The following is a 17050-nucleotide window of genomic DNA, read 5'->3' on the forward strand; positions in this document are numbered from 1 at the left end:
AATTACTGCTGTTTATGAAACCACTTATAGTGTCATAACTGTATAAAAAAATTAACTAGATTTGTACCTGAAATCTCAATTGAGTGTCATGTCCTGTCATTAGTATCTCTGGATATTTTCTGGAGGAAAAAAAGCAATTCTGCAATATTTTGTAACTTCTTTTTAAATGCTGATGTTTAAATTTACACCACTGCAGTCACTTCAGGGACTATAACAGATTTAAGATTGGTAGAATAGATAAGTAGTTAAACTTTTAATATACAGCAACCGGCCTTTAACCAAGTCTACCACTCAGAACTCTGTTTATTTGATGAAGATTATACAATCTTTCAATACTATACGTCAACAGAATTATTTACTAGCAAACCTTTTGGGTAATGAAATAAAGAGGGCAAATTTGTGCAGGTCCAGTAATTCATATCAACCAATCAAACACTTGCTTTTCAGCAGCTGACCAGTGAATGCTGTATGTTGATTATTTGATATAGGCCTACAGCAAACTTTGCACATTGAAATACTTTATCCCTATAAGTCTTACTATTTTATGGATATAACATTTGCCTTATTTATTACTTGCCCTCTGCCTTAGCACTGTCTTGCATTCCTGTACCCTTTTAGATTGTCCCAGAGAGTATCATTCCTTAGATCAGTGGTCCCCAACCAGTGGCTCACAAGCAACATGTTGCTCTTCAACCCATTGGATGTTGCTCCCAGTGGCCTTAAAGCAGGTGCTTATTCTTGATTCCCTGACCTAAAGGAAAGTTTTAGTTGCATAAAAAACAGATGTACTGCCAAACAGAGCCTTCTGTAGGCTGCCAGTCCACATAGAGGCTGCCACATAGCGAATCACAGCTCATATTTGGCTCCCCCGGGAACTTTTTGCATGCTTGTGTTGCGCCCCCAACTTTTTATACATTTGAATGTGGCTCACAGGTAAAAAGGTTGAGGATCCCTGCCTTAGATAGTCCCAAAATGTTTCGAAGGTTTAAGTTGTATAGTTTTATTACTCTAAAAAATTGATTTCTAAACATTTTATATGTAAAAATGATCTTATTGGAACTCCTTGTCTGTATTCACATCAGGATACTGTATGCTGCGTGTGTTTAACAATGAAGGGAAGCTCAATGTTGGGGGATTTCAACTAAAACTACGAAACAGTGTGCCTTCCAAGCAACTTTCTTCACTCAGTCCATCAGCTTTCAATCAGTATACAGTTTTTCCCTGTTGTTCCCTGTTGATTCGACTTCTACCACATACTGAGGTGAGAAAGAAAATTGTGTATTTTTCTATAGTATTTTGTGGTTAAAAGACAGCCCACAAATGCAAAGTGCATATTCAATTCTTACAAATGCTCTAGGGCCACATGATGGAGCAATGCTTAGCAATACTGCCTTACAGTGCTGGGGTAATGTGTTTATATGTTTCCCTGTGCTGGCATGGATTTTCTCTAGGTACTCCCTCCCATACTCCAAAAACATGCATACAGGTTTATTGCTTCCTATCATCTTGTATATGAATGTTATAGGATCCTCAGAGTGTGAGCTCCACTGGGACAGGAACTGATGTGAATTTATAATTTCTGCAAACTGTTGCAAAATATGTTATTCTATATAAACAAATAATTATAATAGAGGTATGGGATCCGTTATCTGGAAACCTGTTATCCAGAAAGCTCCAATTTACAGAAAGGCTGTCTACCATATACTCATCAGGTTCTAAAATATTATTTTATAGTTTGCATAAAACAGTGGTGCATGCGGTATATGTGTACATTTAGGTGCTTTTCCATTAGAAAGTGTTCAGTTGCCAAAGTTACCCTTATTAAAACGCTCACCGACCTCTGTATAATTCTGATGACCACATTCTCTTTTTCGGGAAAAGAGAAGAGTTGATGAGATTTTGAGTGAAGTGTGTTGAAAGAGTAAAATAAGAAGAACTTGTGGTGTTTCACTTCGCTTGAAACCACAGTGACACCATGCATGCCATTTGTATAAACACCACAATGACATTTCACCTAAATGTATTGGAGTCACTGAGAAGGTGAAATTACATTGTGGTTCAGGCATTTTAGCTCTGCAGTAGTATATACATTGCCTACATTATTAGAGAAGCTTCTTTTCACTATGCTACAGTGTTCTTCGTTGAAATAAAAAAAGGCTGGTGGCAAATTCTCCATCAATATTGTACATCGAAATAATTGTTCTCCCAGTTGCTCATTCCAGAAATTTTCCCTGTCAGGCTTTGATCCCATAAGTGTAATGTAGAAATCAAGAGGTGTATAATAATGGCATCTGTGGTTTTGTTTGGTGCAATAGGTCATGTTTATTCCCAGTGAAAGACCACATGGTGAAATTCTAGCAGGGATTTGTGAAAAAAAATGATGAACAAAAACTGTATCACGAAAAAAAAGTGTGAATTGTGAACCTGTTAAGGTTCGAAATAAGTTGTTAATTTTACAGTCAATCTTTTTTTTGTAGATTATTATGTTTTGTGGGCAGCAATCAGTATTTCCACAGTATGAGAAAGTACTTCCATTTGTATTCTAAAAAGGTGCTGAATGTATCATAGAATCAGTAAATATTTGCTGACAAGTGTACTATACGTTTGAGAAAGCTTTAGTTTATATAATGTTTAGATTAAAATTTTAGTTGATTTAAGGTGTGGTGACCCAAATTACAGCAAGACCCATATATCTGGAAAACCCCAGGCCCCGAGCATTCTGGATAATAGGTCTCATACCTGTACTAATCTGTGATACTTTAATAATAGTTTACAGGTGAAACATATGAACAATAAACATGGCTCCAAAAACCTTCACATCCCAGACTTTTTTTTTTTTAAAGTGTTACCTCATCTTAAATAATAAATTGATCTAATAGCAATCTGTCTATTTGCAAGCTATGTAATAATAGTTTACTTCTTTGTACAAATCCCAGCCTTCTTTCTAGTATGCTGTGAACTCTGCACAAACCCTTACATGCTAAAGAACATGTAAATAAAAATGATAAAACGAAAATGGGAAAAAACTTTACAGGTTCCTAATTTTATTGTCAGAAAGAGAAAAAGTATTTTGTCATTAGGAATAAGTGCTATACTGGTCTTGCCAGTAGATGGAGTATGGTTGTATACATATAAAGATCTAGCAGGGAAGTGATGTGGTTGCAGAATCTATTAAAACCTTTAACAGTGGCTTGGATTATTTATTAAACAAGCATAATATCCAAGGCTATTGTGATCTTAACAGCTACAGTTAGTATAGCTACAAGTTTGGGATCTGTTATCCAGAAGCTTGTTATCCAGAAAGCTCTGAATTATGGGAAGGCCATCTCCCATCTCCAAATAAACCAAATTTTTCTAAACTTTTTTCCTTTTTTTCTGTGATAATAAAAGTACCTTTTACTTTATCCAAACTAAGCTATAATGAATCCTTCTTGGAAGCAAAGCCATTTTATTGGGTTTATTTGGGGGTAGATTTATTAAGGGTCAAATAGTGAATTCAAATTCGAATGGCCTATTTTTTTTTGGTGTCAAAATTCACACATTTTAATCCCCCAATTCGACTGTAAATTTGAATGTGGGATTCATCACATCTCGACCATCAGTTCTAATTTGAATATTCGCCACCTAAAGCCTGCCCAGTTAATTTAAGTGAATGGCACCGTTGAACCATTTGAATATGTTAAGTGCCTTCCTGACATTCGAGATTTAGGGAAAACTCGATTCAAATTCGATTCGAATTTTCAGGTGAGGACTGTTCGATCGAATATTAGATGTTCAATTTTTTTCTTAAATAACCTCCCATTCAAATTGCGAGTATATTCAAATTTATTAGAGTAAAAAAAAATTCACATAAATTTGAAATTCTACTTTTGATGAATCTGCCCATTAATGTTTAAATTATTTTCTAGTAGCCTTAAGGTATAAAGATCCAAATTACAAAAGGATGCATTATCCAGAAAAGCCCAAGTCCCAGGCACTCTGGATAGCAGGTCCCGTACCTGTGTGTGTATACAGGTATAGGATCTGTTATCCGTTATCCAGAAAGTTCTGAATTTTAAAACCTTTTTCATTTTTCTCTTTAATAGCAAAACAGTACCTTGCACTTGATCCCAACTAAGATATAATTAATCATTATTGGTGGGGAAGCAATCCTATTGGGTTTATTTAATGTTTACATGATTTTTAGCAAATGTAAGGTATGAAATTCCAAATTACAGAAATCTCCCTAATGCGAAATGCATTAGGTCTCAAACATTCTGGATAACATTATTTAGTTTTTATATGTGAGCATATAGATAGGTCTGTTTATGTATGTGATACATGTGCACTGGGATTGTTGGAGGGATTGAACTTGATGGACTTTTTCAACTCATAACAACTATGTAACTAAGAGTGCCTCAAGGTTTGAATAAGTAAGATAGTAGATAGGTATAATAAAAAGGAAACTTGCAGCACACTTTCTGCATTTGTTCGGTTCGGTATTCTGCCAGGATTAGGCCTTTTTCAGCATGATTCAGATTTGGCTGAATCCTCGTGCCTGCCTGAAACAAATCAGAATCCTTAAAATCATGGATTCTGTGCATTCCTAATTTGTAGATAAAAAAAAAAAATAAAATACTAGTTGCAGTCACAAACGGAGGTGCTACATTTCAGCATGTGGAGTGGTAATGGCAGATAGTAGATAGATATTAGTGCAACATGGTATAGCTACACTGCTATTCTGTTTAAAATACTCTAGAAACCAGAAATCACCTCTTACATTTAGGCTGTGCTAACTTTTTTGTCAGATCATTCTGTATCCCCTTCTATATCAACAGGCAGCTCTGCAACACATGTAAACTGCAACTATCCAGCTATTCAGCTTTATCAACAGCAGCTGGAGGGCCACAAGCTGAACATCCTTGATGTATATGACAGTATATCTAAAAGCTGTTACACAATATAACATGTTTTTACTGTGTACACAGACGATTCCTTCTTGATATAGTTGCTTTTATATATTAGTAGGAGGATATGCAACATGCTGAGGCATTCTCCGGCAACATTATTAGACCATAAAAATTCTTGGGGAAAAACATGTTTGCTATTGATTAGATTAATCTTTTGCATGCAAAATCAAGTGTGCTTGGTGAAGGACTTCTAGTCATCTATATCAACGAACAGTGCAAAGCCTTTACTCAAGGCTGAAAGGAAAGAATGATGAGTCAAAAATCAAAAACGATATACTTGTAAGACTTCTGTAATGATATGAAATACATGTGGATTATAACAGTGGTTTCATTTTGCAAATGATAGTCATTGGCATATTTAGGTCAAAGCACTAAAGCAAAATCTCAGTATTCATCTTAAAAAGTGTTCATCCATGTTGTATTGTGCCACAAATGCAAACTGCAAAGAAGTAAATCGAAGCATTATCACAGAAATCTGCTTCAGGCCAGCAGTATTACTGGTAAGATCTGCTGAAAGGTTAGGAGCACACTGAAAATTACAGCACAGAGCCTGCCAGGAAAATATTATAGAGTACAAATGACACTTGCCCCAGGAACTGCAAGATCATTGTAAGGTTCAGTGATATGTCAGTCCTTGGCTGAGGAAATGAAAGCTAACTAACATGAAAAATGAAAATATCTTTTTCATCTTGCAAGATGTTTATTTGTAAAAATGTCTTTAAGAGGATGTTTTTATTTCAGCATTGCTATCATTTCAACTGTGTTCAGCCATCCTTTATCTGTTCTCTAAACAAAGCCCCACTCTGTCTGTTGTGTTAAGTTGAGTCTTTGGGAAATGGCACATTGGCATTTTGACTGCTGCCATCTGGGTGAAAATAACTTTGGTGAAAATGCCCTTGTCTACCTGTCACTTGAGCATTTTGCTTGTCAGTCTGTCTGCCACTGATCCATGTCCATCAGGAAGAGTTCTATTCTTTAAATGCATTTTTACCATTACTGCTTTCCACTAGATGGAACTTAGTTTTAGGGCAATGGTGCACTAGGTTATTTTGAGCTTTTTTCTCCAGAAAAAAAAAAGCATCTGTCACTTGACTGTATATACAATAGAGGAGCCAGATAGCTGTACAAAAGGCTTAAACAAGTTATCAGTGACTGACCCAAGATATGGTACTGAACATTTTAAGCAAAGATATTATGAATAAGGTTCAATACAGGATTCATTCTACAAAAATGCAGAAGTTTTGATTAAACAAGTTGTCAGTGACTGACAGAGGATATGGTACATAAATATTTAAGAAAAGGTATAAGGCTCCAATTGCTGTTATACTTAGTTTGTTTTTAGCCAGACCTAATTCTGATTCTTAGGATACCTTTATCTGGTGTGTACCAATGGATTCAAGGAAAGCTCATGTGAATTCAAAATTTAAAAAAGGGATTATGGGGTCGGCCTAGCAATTATAGGCTTACCGTTTGTCAACTGCAGTGGGGAAATTATTTCAAGGTTAAATCCTGGAAGATTTTTTTTGTCAAATGTTGGGAGATTTCAATGAAAACTAAGAAACAGTGTGCCAACTTTATTCATTCAGTCCATTAGCTTTCAGTCAGTATACAGTTGTTCCCTGTTGTTCTTTGCTGACTTTTATCACATGCTGAAAAAAAAAGTATTTTTCTGTAGTATTTTGTTAATTAATGCTAAAACACAGCCGTCTTGCACTTGGCTTCTAAGTGCCAAAAAATCAAATTACTCTCAAATAACTGCACTTTCTTCAACAGTGAGCTTTTAATAAATATCATATATGCATCATTTAGAAAACCCAAATATCATATATTTTACAATTAAAAATTGTACACACAAAAATGTAATGTAAAGTCTTTGAAATCTTTAGATACCTGTCACTCTGGTTGTTAAAATGTTAACAGTAAGTCTGCAGCATCCCCTTAAAGGAGAACTAAACCCCCCACAGTGATAAGTCCCCACTGCCCCCCTCCCTGCCTTCCCCCTGCTAAGTGTTACCCCCGAATTGTGTCCCCTGTAGGATTACTGACCGTACATGCAGAGTGAGCACAGCGGAGCTCACATGCACCATCGTCGGTGCTTAGGTAATCCTCGTAAAGTGAGCACCATATTGGCACATGCGCATGTGAAGCAATCTTCCGGTTCACAACAACTGCACATGCGCCAGAAGTGACAGAAATTGCCGGAGCAGCAGAAGAAAACCCTAAGATTACCTAAGCGCCGAAGATGACGTCTGTGAGCTCCGCTGTGCTCACTCTGCATGTACGGTCAGTAATCCTACAGGGGACAAATTCTTGGGTAACACTTAGCAGGGGGAGGCAGGGAGGGGGGCCAGCAGAGGGGGGCCAGTGGGGATTTATCACCGTGGGAAGGAATTCTCCTTTAATCACTTAGAATTCCTTCTCTAACCCACTCTGCCCCCTCCCTCAGAAATTTACATTGGCTGTTGTCTTATGAGCATGAAAAATTCACAAAAATCCCAAGAGCATGCATATTATAGTAAAAATATAGTTTATTAGTACATATTAAAAAGTATCAAAAAAATCCCCACATGGCCTAAAGCGTTTCATGTTGTTGGCTTATGAGCATGCTCAGTTCTTTTCAGCTCAGATTACTAAACACACCCTCTAGTCTAACAGCCAATGAAGTGATAGCATTGCTGGTTCCCATAGAAACTCTAGCTGTCTGAACCTATTTTTTCTCCTAACCGCCTCTCCTGAGCTCACCTTAACAGTGTTCTGCCCCAGCAGAACTTTTTATCAAAGTATGTTCTGTATGTGTAAACCTGCATTCTGCATTGCATGAACTTTACGGTATACATGTCCTTTTTGCAGAAATATTACTGTAAGAGAAAATGGCCGCTGGGTGAAAGCTGCTATTTGTTTAAGGAAATGTGATGGTACTAGCAGATGAAGGGGTATATGGAGTATAAATTATGTGGCTTGGGTGGGGAAGATATGCCCAGCATATATACATGGTAGGAAAATGTATGCTTTATATTTCCGTAAGTATTATACTGTTATCAAGTGCAGACCAATCAGGACTTATTATTCCTATCAACTGCATTTCTGCCACTTCAGTATGCAATGTGCTGCAATAAATGTGTCCTTCTCCCCATTCTCTGACATATTAGCTATTTTCACTCCATGGACAGGAGAACTCCTGTAGTGATGCAGAATCCGAACAGCTGAAAAGCTGCCTTCAATGTGGTGGTTTCCAAAGCCTGGCTTTGGAACAAAGTTTTGTAGAGGGAAGGTTGGATTCCACTAAATACTAGCAAATTCTGGATGACAATATGAAACAGACAGCTAAAATGTTGAAGCTGAAAAATGTATTGCTCTTATAAAAGACAATGATCCTAAACATATCTCAAATGCCACCATAAAGCTGCCCATAGATGTTGAGATTTTTAAAAGATCTGATCGTCATCGTGAGACCACGATTATCTCGGAACGATCGTACGAATTGTCCATTAACTAAAAAGACCAATTTGCCAGGAAAACAAAGGGTAGCTGCCTTCTTGGCCCTGCAGACATAGATAGATTGCACTGGGACCGACAAAGATTTTTTAACCTGGCCGAATTTCCTGACAGATGTCGGCCGAAAAATCGTAAGATGTTCGATTGTTCGAATCCCACTAACCGCACGATAATTTCGAAGGATTGGTCAGACTTCGCTAAAATCGGTCGTTCTGCAAGAGAAATCTTTGCGTCTATGGGGACCTTAAGCTACTTGAAGAATAGCAAGCTAAAGGTTTTGGAATGCCCCACAGTCCCCTGAGTTAAACATCAGTGAACATATGCTGGTAGATATTAAACATGCAAGACAGCCCAAGAAGATCTCTGAGCTAGCAGTGATTTGGAAGGAAAAGTGGACAAAAAGCCATACAAAAAAGAATGAAGCTGTGATCTGTGCCAAAGGGGCTGTTACTAAATACTGACTGTTGGGTGTCCAAACTTTTACACATGCAACAACTACTATTTAAAATTCATGAAATAAAATGTAACTGTGCATTTTAATATTTCCCAATATGTTGTTTTTTTAACATACTGCTTCCTGCAGTAGTTGTTTACTAGTTCATATACAAAATGAACTTAATATTTAGATAGATACATACTCAGGCCTCCAAATTAATTTGGATAAGTCAATTTGGATAAGATGACGGATCCAGAATGCACTCTGAAGGTGGCAGACAATTTTAAATACCTTGGGATTACCATACACAAAGATCCAGCATTGTTTCTACAACACAATTTATACCCACTTCACCATACATTTAAAGATACACTTGCGCATTGGACAAAACTACCCCTCATATTAAGAAGCAGAATAAATATATACAAAATTATTTATCTCCCCGAACTTCTTTATATACTGAATAATATCCCCTGCCATATACCTAAGAAAGCCCTATGGGACATAGACCGTACGCATTCTGAATTTATTTGGGGAAATGAAACTCCCACTTTATATAGGGCCACCCTAAATGCCCCGCAAGACCAGCTAGGAATAGCTTCTCCTATCTATGAACTTTACTTCCTGGCAGCTGAAGCCTTCCACGCAGCCAGCTGGAAGGCGTTTAATGCTGAAAATCCAGCGTCTATATTAGAGGCTTTATACCTGGCATCTGTTGAAAACATGCATAATGCTTTGTAAAGGACCAGGAAAGATGTTAGCCCTTTACTAACTGTGATAGATGCTGTCAATAGGGCCTGGGATGCTATGCTACATTTAACTAAAACAGCCAACTTCTGGTCATCAGACACCCCACTGTGGGGCAACAGTAATCTTCCACACTTTGCAGTCTTTCCTAGAAACATGGTCCAGGTTGGGGTGAAGAAACTGTCAAGCATTTATACCAACGGGGCATTCCATACCTTACCTCTTCTCCACCAAACTCTTGCTCTGCCTGACCTGTCTAGTTCAGATACACACAAATTAGCCACCTCTGTACAGCGCAATTCTCAACTGCTCCTCCACAACTTCAGTACTCCGAACTTGAGGACTTGATTGCCCAACCCAATAGAGCAGAGCTCTACACATATAGGCATTTGATTTCTAAGAGATATTCAAATAGATCCAAATGATTGGGAATAAATTATAGATAACCTCTACCTTCCTTTAGAGAGTACAAGAGATAAACTTATACAACATAAAATTACCCATCAAACATTTCATCCCACGGAAACTGCATGTCATGGGTAGAATGGGTTCTTCTAACTGTCCATGGTGCACAGCTCCAAGCGCTGGTTTCTTGCATGTGGGATTGCCCTGCTATATACCAATTTTGGAGGGAAATTGTGGCATTTATGTGACTATGAAGATTTTCATTCATCCAGGTCATGGTATATCTAGTATAGGTAAATCTAAAAAAAAAACAACTGGACTTGCTGAGTAATCAATGAAGACATTTCACTACTCATCCGAGCAGCTTCTTCAGTTCAACTGACTGGTGTGGGAAGTTCTCGGCATATAAACTCTTCCACTAATCACTTTTTTTTATGTATATACCTATACTAAATGTGGCCTTTATGGCCTTTATACCCCAAGTGCTCAACCCAACTACCTGCCTGCTAGGCCTCCTTGACTCCCTGGTGCCCAGAATACACACCAGATGCCTGATAAGACTGCTGCTATTCCACTGCAAATAGACGATCGCCCTACATTGGATGTGCCCTACACTGCCAACCCTAAATCGGTGGATCAAGCTTGTCATCTCACAATTGGAATTTGTATAAACTCACATACCTAGCCAGAGGCTACCCAAGCAAGTTTGGCTTGAATCGCCAGCCACCTCCTTCAACTAATAGACAATAAATCCAGCTAATTTCCTCCTCCCCTTCCTTCTTTACCACTTTATTTTCCTTTCTTTTAAAATTCAATATATAGCATTCTATTAAAAAAAATGTTTAAATAGGTAGTAGAAAATATACGTTTAATATGTGAATGGATATAAGCAGGCAGCATTATTTCAGCTATTCTCTGTTATGGCCTAGTATTCTCTACTAGTTTATTAAAAACTGCTGTAGCTGAAATATTTATCAAAATTGTTTCAAGAACACCGCAAGCAGCCCAAGCATGAAAGAAAACCATTACAGACATCATTATTTTGATTTAGCATTGCTGATCCAGCATAACATATGCTAGTGTGTTCAAAGCCAAGTATTCTGTTACTGCCCACTGATTTGTTGCACTCTTTCTCCATCTGCAGCATCCAGTGCCTGCTCCCAGGTATTCTGAAGGCTACTATTTCACAGAGGAAGCACAGCCTGGAAGGTCAGAACTGGCCATAATGTCCACTTTCCAAAAGGATGCTAATGTTCCAAAACTTGTGAAAGACATGGTAGCACATTTAATGGAGAGAGATCAGAGCCAAGGTATATAGATTATGAAATAGCGTTAATCCCAAAATTAATCCCAGGGTGTTTTTCCTGGAGTTGCAAAGTTACAAGTGATGCATACCACTTGTAAAATTTAGCAACAATTTAATATTTAACAAAGTATTTTTAAATAATTGCAGGAATCATTAAGCCCCATGTGTGGTTTGCATTAGATCTTAACAGTTGGTATATGAATTGGCATATGTATCTGTTTTAATAAATATAATTAATTTACACTTCTCAAGACAATTAATCCTAAAACAGACCTTATTACTGGTAATCCTTCTGGACAGAAGTTGTAAATTAGTCACTATTTAAATATATTTAGAATGTTGCACTGTTTCTCTGGTTAGTTGCAGAAGCTCAACTCAAAGACTGGTACAAACGAAGAGTCGATGCTGAAAAATCTTCTTTGCAAAAAGCATCCTTGAATTACATAAACATTCACAATGCAGCAAGATATCGCCAAGAAATTGGAATATGTATCAAAATAAGACAAGCTTTTGGACTTGGAGGTACCAGAGAGAAAACAGTCTTAACCAAATATATATGTTAATTTATTGCTGTTTGTGCAAGTTTTCCCCTTTGAAATTCTCCTAGTCACGTGAACCGTAGATATTGTGTATTTTCAGTTTCTGCCTCATTCTCTCGGTTTCACACTCTCGGCTGAACTTGAAATTAGTTTAGTGGTATGCAACAAAGATAATTTGTCAGACAAAATACAGTTATTTTCTTGCAAAAGCCACTGCAGTGTAAAGCTACCCTTTATTAACACTCAACCCTTATGAGTAAAGTAAATTATGGGTTATTATCCTTTGTGGGTTGGAAGAAATAGAAAAAGGAGAGCATTAAAAGGTTAGTGCTAAAACGTTAATGCTAGGTATGAAGTAAATATGAATTAGTCTGCTAACATTTTTTAAAGTAAAGTCCTGAAAATAACCTATATTGGATCACAATCTAAAAGGGGTTGGGCGTATGGTAATGGCAATTTCTCATGTACCTATTTCTCAAAAATATAGATGTTATTTTATTATGATCTAGTACAATCACATTTTAATTTGGGTTGAGCCATGGTCAGAATTAGATTAGATTAGTGTTGGAGAAGAATTGTGTAGCATGCTTATTATTCTTGGGTCTAATAAAATTAAAGATATAAATAAGAAGTGAGAGACAGAACAAGGAAGAAGCAGGTTTTAGACAAGGTTGGATACAATTATAATCAATGAAGAAGGGAAAGAAAAGCAGAACTGTGAGTGGGCCCTAAAACTAATTACAAATAAAAAATAGTGCACGCTATTCACAAAATAAGTTACTTTGTTCTTATACGCTTTCTTTGCATTTCTTCATGGTTGCATGAAAGGCATATGGCCCTATATTAGCACTATAATTAATTGCTGTTTTGAGCAGGTGTTGTTTTTAGGGTCCCATTAGTTGCATCTACTTGCACCTAATGAATCACATAAGAGTGCCATTATTGATGTTACACGCATTGATATGCCAGAAGTTATTTAATTTGGGCAAAGAGTAACTAAGGAAAACTTGCACCACAGCTTGCAAATGGCTTATCAAAGCAGATACAATGTAGTTTTGCCATTAGTAAATCACAGTCAAGTTCACACTACTTAGCAGGTGTCTGCATTCATGCTAGAATTCTGGATAAAAACAATAGTGTGGATAAACACCATAGTGATTTGCATAAAACAAGCTTTCTATATAAAAGGTTTTCTGGTGGGTCCAGAAATGCTTGAGTTTGAGCTACTTTTACTCTTCCTGACTTTATGCTACATTCATTGAACTAGGGATGGTACTAAAAGGGATACTGTCATGGGGAAAATTTATTTTTCAAAATTAATCAGTTAATAGTGCTGCTCCAGCAGAATTTTACACTGAAACCCATTTCTCAAAAGAGCAAACAGATTTTTTTATATTCAATTTTGAAATCGGGCATGGGGCTAGACATATTGTCAATTTCCCAGCTGCTCCAAGTCATGTGACTTGTGCTCTGATAAACTTCAATCACTCTTTACTGCTGTACTGCAAATTGGAGTGATATCACCCCCCCTCCCTTTTAAATTTTAGTTCCAAAGTCCCTGGAAATTCAGTTTTCTCCTCTTTTTCTATTCACAGTTGAGGGTCTCTACATCAATGCCTTTGCAAGAGTTTTGAAGGGTGATCAGAGCTTACATTTACCACAGTTGACACAAAATTGGGGCGGAGAGGAAAAATTTCTGACACGTTTACATGATTTTACAAGCCTTCAGGCATCACCCAGGTGGAAAGATTCAGCAGTGGTAAGTAAGAAAGACTGCATTGCATAATTTAGAATAAGATTTCCATGTCTATATGTAAAGTACATACTTACAATGACTGCCCATTTACAGAAATATATCAATATATTTTTTAATCTTATAAGGGCCCAAATGGGTTATTAAAGATTTGCGAGAGAAGATATATACATTTTTTTAAAGGAAAAAAAACACCCAAGAGCAATAAAAAAAAAATATACTGAAAATAGATTAACAGGGAAAAGTGTGTGTGTGTGTCTGCGCATTTTATATGCATAAAACCAATAACTACGTTGGTGATTCTTTTAACAAATGTTTTTGCTAATAATCTTATGTTAAAAAAACTGAAATGATTACTACTAAACAGCTTATAAAGCAAATTGGTCACAAACCTAGTGAATAAAAACAGCTTAGTAAAGAAAGGCAATACAGGATAGTCATTACACATATGCTTGTACTTAACATTGCAATCCACATCACAACTGAATGAATAAATTGTGTAATAGTCAATTGGGAATATTAAATTGCCTTATTTTATCTTTCCTGTGTCGTTTTCTACCACTTTGGTAATTAATGTAGTCTTTTGGTTTGCTATGTTCAGCAATATAATGAAATGATACTCATGCATTCTTCCTGTGTGATTGCTTTGAAATATTCATTACAATTTAAATCTTGCAGAGAAAATGTTAATGAACATTTAATTAGTAGCTAAATGCTGGTATTGTATATCGCAGAAAAAATAATTCTGTGCTTATTTAGGGCTAGCATAGTCCAAAGTCACATGCTTTTTCTGCATTGTGTTTACAACTTTAGGACATAATTGAATGCGAAATCTCCAACTGAATAACGAATCCCAAACTGGTTATGAAAGATTGTAAATTTTTGGTCTAATTGATCAAAACATTTCCATTAGCTTATCTTGTTCAACTCTTTTTCGTAAGATGCTCTGGGGCATCTCACTAAAGGATGTTTTGAAAATGGTGCATTAGGGCATTTTGCTATAAACTATAGTATGCTTCACTTTGGGAAATTGTAGGTGAGTTTAAATGTAGATTTTGTTATCTAAAATAGAAATAAGTGTATCGTAAAGGATTTCATACCCCACAACCGATAATTCTTCTTTATATTTGTGGGGCCCTAACTGAGTAAATTATTATAATATTAATGGTGTTTGTTAAAGCACCCCTCCTACAATTGCCTTACAAAACGTCTCTCATTTTTCTGAAATACAAATCCTACACGGAAATTGTATTATATTTTTTCTGCACCATTTACGTCTATGGCAATCAAGTTAATTTACTTCCTTCTGTCCATCACTGTCTAACACAGTAAGGGTGTGGCTTGTTCCGATCTGACACGATGAGAGGAAGCGGATGGAACGAGACGATGCTCCAAATATAATGTAAGTAATAGGAATGTGGGAACAACAAGCTGCGCGCACAGGGGCGTAACTATAGAGGAAGCAGACCCTGCGGCTGCAGGGGGGCCCAGGAGGTATAGGGGCCCCATGAGGCCCTAATTCATATACAATTTCAATAAATATTGGATAAACAAGTCAACCTCTAAACATTTTGGGGGCCTGAAAAATAATTTGCTGTGGGGCCCAGTAATATCTAGTTACGCCACTGTGCGCGCATTCGTCACGACACGACTGTCGGATGCGAACGCCGCATGTTACGCCTTCATTCAACAGTTGTGTCGTGTCGGATGTACACAGATTGTAGGTCTGACATTCCTATTACTTACATTATATTTTTGCATCCGTCTTGTCGCATCCGCTTCCTCTCATCTCATCAGATCAGAACAAGCCGCACCGTGGAGTTCAGCCCTTAATTATTAACATGCGCCTCTAGATTTGGGACTTTAGCACTGCTTCTAAAGTGCCACCATTGGACAGAGGGCAACTTAGTTTTACTAAATATGGAAAGGCCCATTTATCAAAGGTCGAATTTTGAATTCATGTAAATTTTTTCAATTCAAACATACAATGTTTCCATGGTCGAGGTGTGATAAATCTCACATTCAAATTTACATTCGAATAGAGGGATTAAAATTCAAATGTGTGAATTTTGAAACTCGAAAATTCTAATTCAAATTTACTATTTGACCCTTGATAAATCTGCCCCTTAATGTGAATTGAAAGCTTAAAGGAAACCCCAATCCACTGGGGTTAATGCACAATGCCCCCACTTTACTTACTTTTTTTGGGCATCCCTAGTGTGAATCTAGACTTGCACGTGCTCACTCAAGTAAAATGCAAAAATATTACTACTACTGCATCCCCTTTTAATAGTCCACTTTTGGCACTCCCTTCTTTCAGTCTTTACAACCTACAGTTTGGAAATTTCTGATCTATTGAAAAATTCCTGCATTTAATAAAAAGTGACATATTTGTATTTTTTTTGTAACACAGTTGTAGTTAGTGGCACCAAGTCAAATGCAGTTTTCATGTGAGCAACATTTGGACTTTCTTTAGCCTGCCTGAGCCTGAGAAGTAATTTTATTTGATATAAATGAATCTTCCGAATAAATCTGTACAGAGTGAAAGATTTTGTAATTTTCCAGAAGAATTATGGTGTTTTGCTTCTCTTGCATGCATTAATATTTCATTCAATTCATAGTGATCCTTTGTACAAGTGGTATAAACATGTTTTAGATGTATAAAATCTTTGTGCTAGGGACATTTTATAGGGTATTCTCATGCAGTGAAACCTCAACTTCACATACCTTGATTTTATGTTCTCCTGGATTTTACTCTGTGTTTTGTGGTCCCATCAATATATAACAGATAATGTATTTACCTGATTTTACATTTTCCTGGATTTTACACTTCTTTTTCAGATTACCTGCAACAAGTAAAATTGTGGTTCTACTGTATGCTGATTGTATCATGTTTAATTCTTTTAAGACACTATAGTACAGATGAAAATGATTAGAAAAGTCTGTACAAAAAAAAAATGTATTGCTTTAACAGTTTACTAAATAGGACTAAATGTTCAGAAATCATCATCATATTTATTTATAACAATGCTAATCACAACTTGCAATTTTCTAGGTTCTGCATCCTTATCTTGACAATCACAGTGCCCTTCTTGTTCAAATATTTGGTATGGATGCTGTGTATGTCCCCAATACGATAAGTGGACAACGGGGACATATTGTAGCCCGGAATGGACAGGATGTTGAACAGAATGTTGAACTTGAACCATTAATTGGATGGACTGTTTTCCCAATGTTTAATGGGTAATGAAATATTCTTTAATTTCTTTTTTTAGCTTAATGGGGGTGGCTCACCTTTAAGTTAATTTATGTTACAAAATGGTCTATTCTTAGCAAGTTTTCAATCTGACTTACGTTGTTATGTTTTATAGTTTCTGAATGATTTGCTTTCTTTTTTGCCTTTCTAATTCTAAAATGGGA

General features: G+C 36.6%; 1 protein-coding gene across 6 annotated transcripts in view; it reads left to right on the forward strand.

Annotated features, from left to right (window-relative positions):
• Positions 1 to 17050, forward strand: part of LOC108708284 — a 115440-nt gene that overhangs the window by 56148 nt on the left and 42242 nt on the right. For 5 of the 6 annotated variants that reach the window (XM_018246827.2, XM_018246826.2, XM_018246830.2 and 2 more), the window contains 5 exons: positions 1083 to 1261; positions 11177 to 11342; positions 11699 to 11860; positions 13473 to 13636; positions 16686 to 16873. In XM_018246827.2, the coding sequence (XP_018102316.1) occupies positions 1083 to 1261; positions 11177 to 11342; positions 11699 to 11860; positions 13473 to 13636; positions 16686 to 16873 (859 nt within the window). The remainder of the gene's footprint in view (positions 1 to 1082; positions 1262 to 11176; positions 11343 to 11698; positions 11861 to 13472; positions 13637 to 16685; positions 16874 to 17050) is intronic. The other variant, XM_041582217.1, reaches the window with a different exon arrangement.

This window comes from Xenopus laevis, chromosome 2L (genome assembly GCF_017654675.1).
Source record: "Xenopus laevis strain J_2021 chromosome 2L, Xenopus_laevis_v10.1, whole genome shotgun sequence".
NCBI classification, from domain to species: domain Eukaryota; kingdom Metazoa; phylum Chordata; class Amphibia; order Anura; family Pipidae; genus Xenopus; species Xenopus laevis.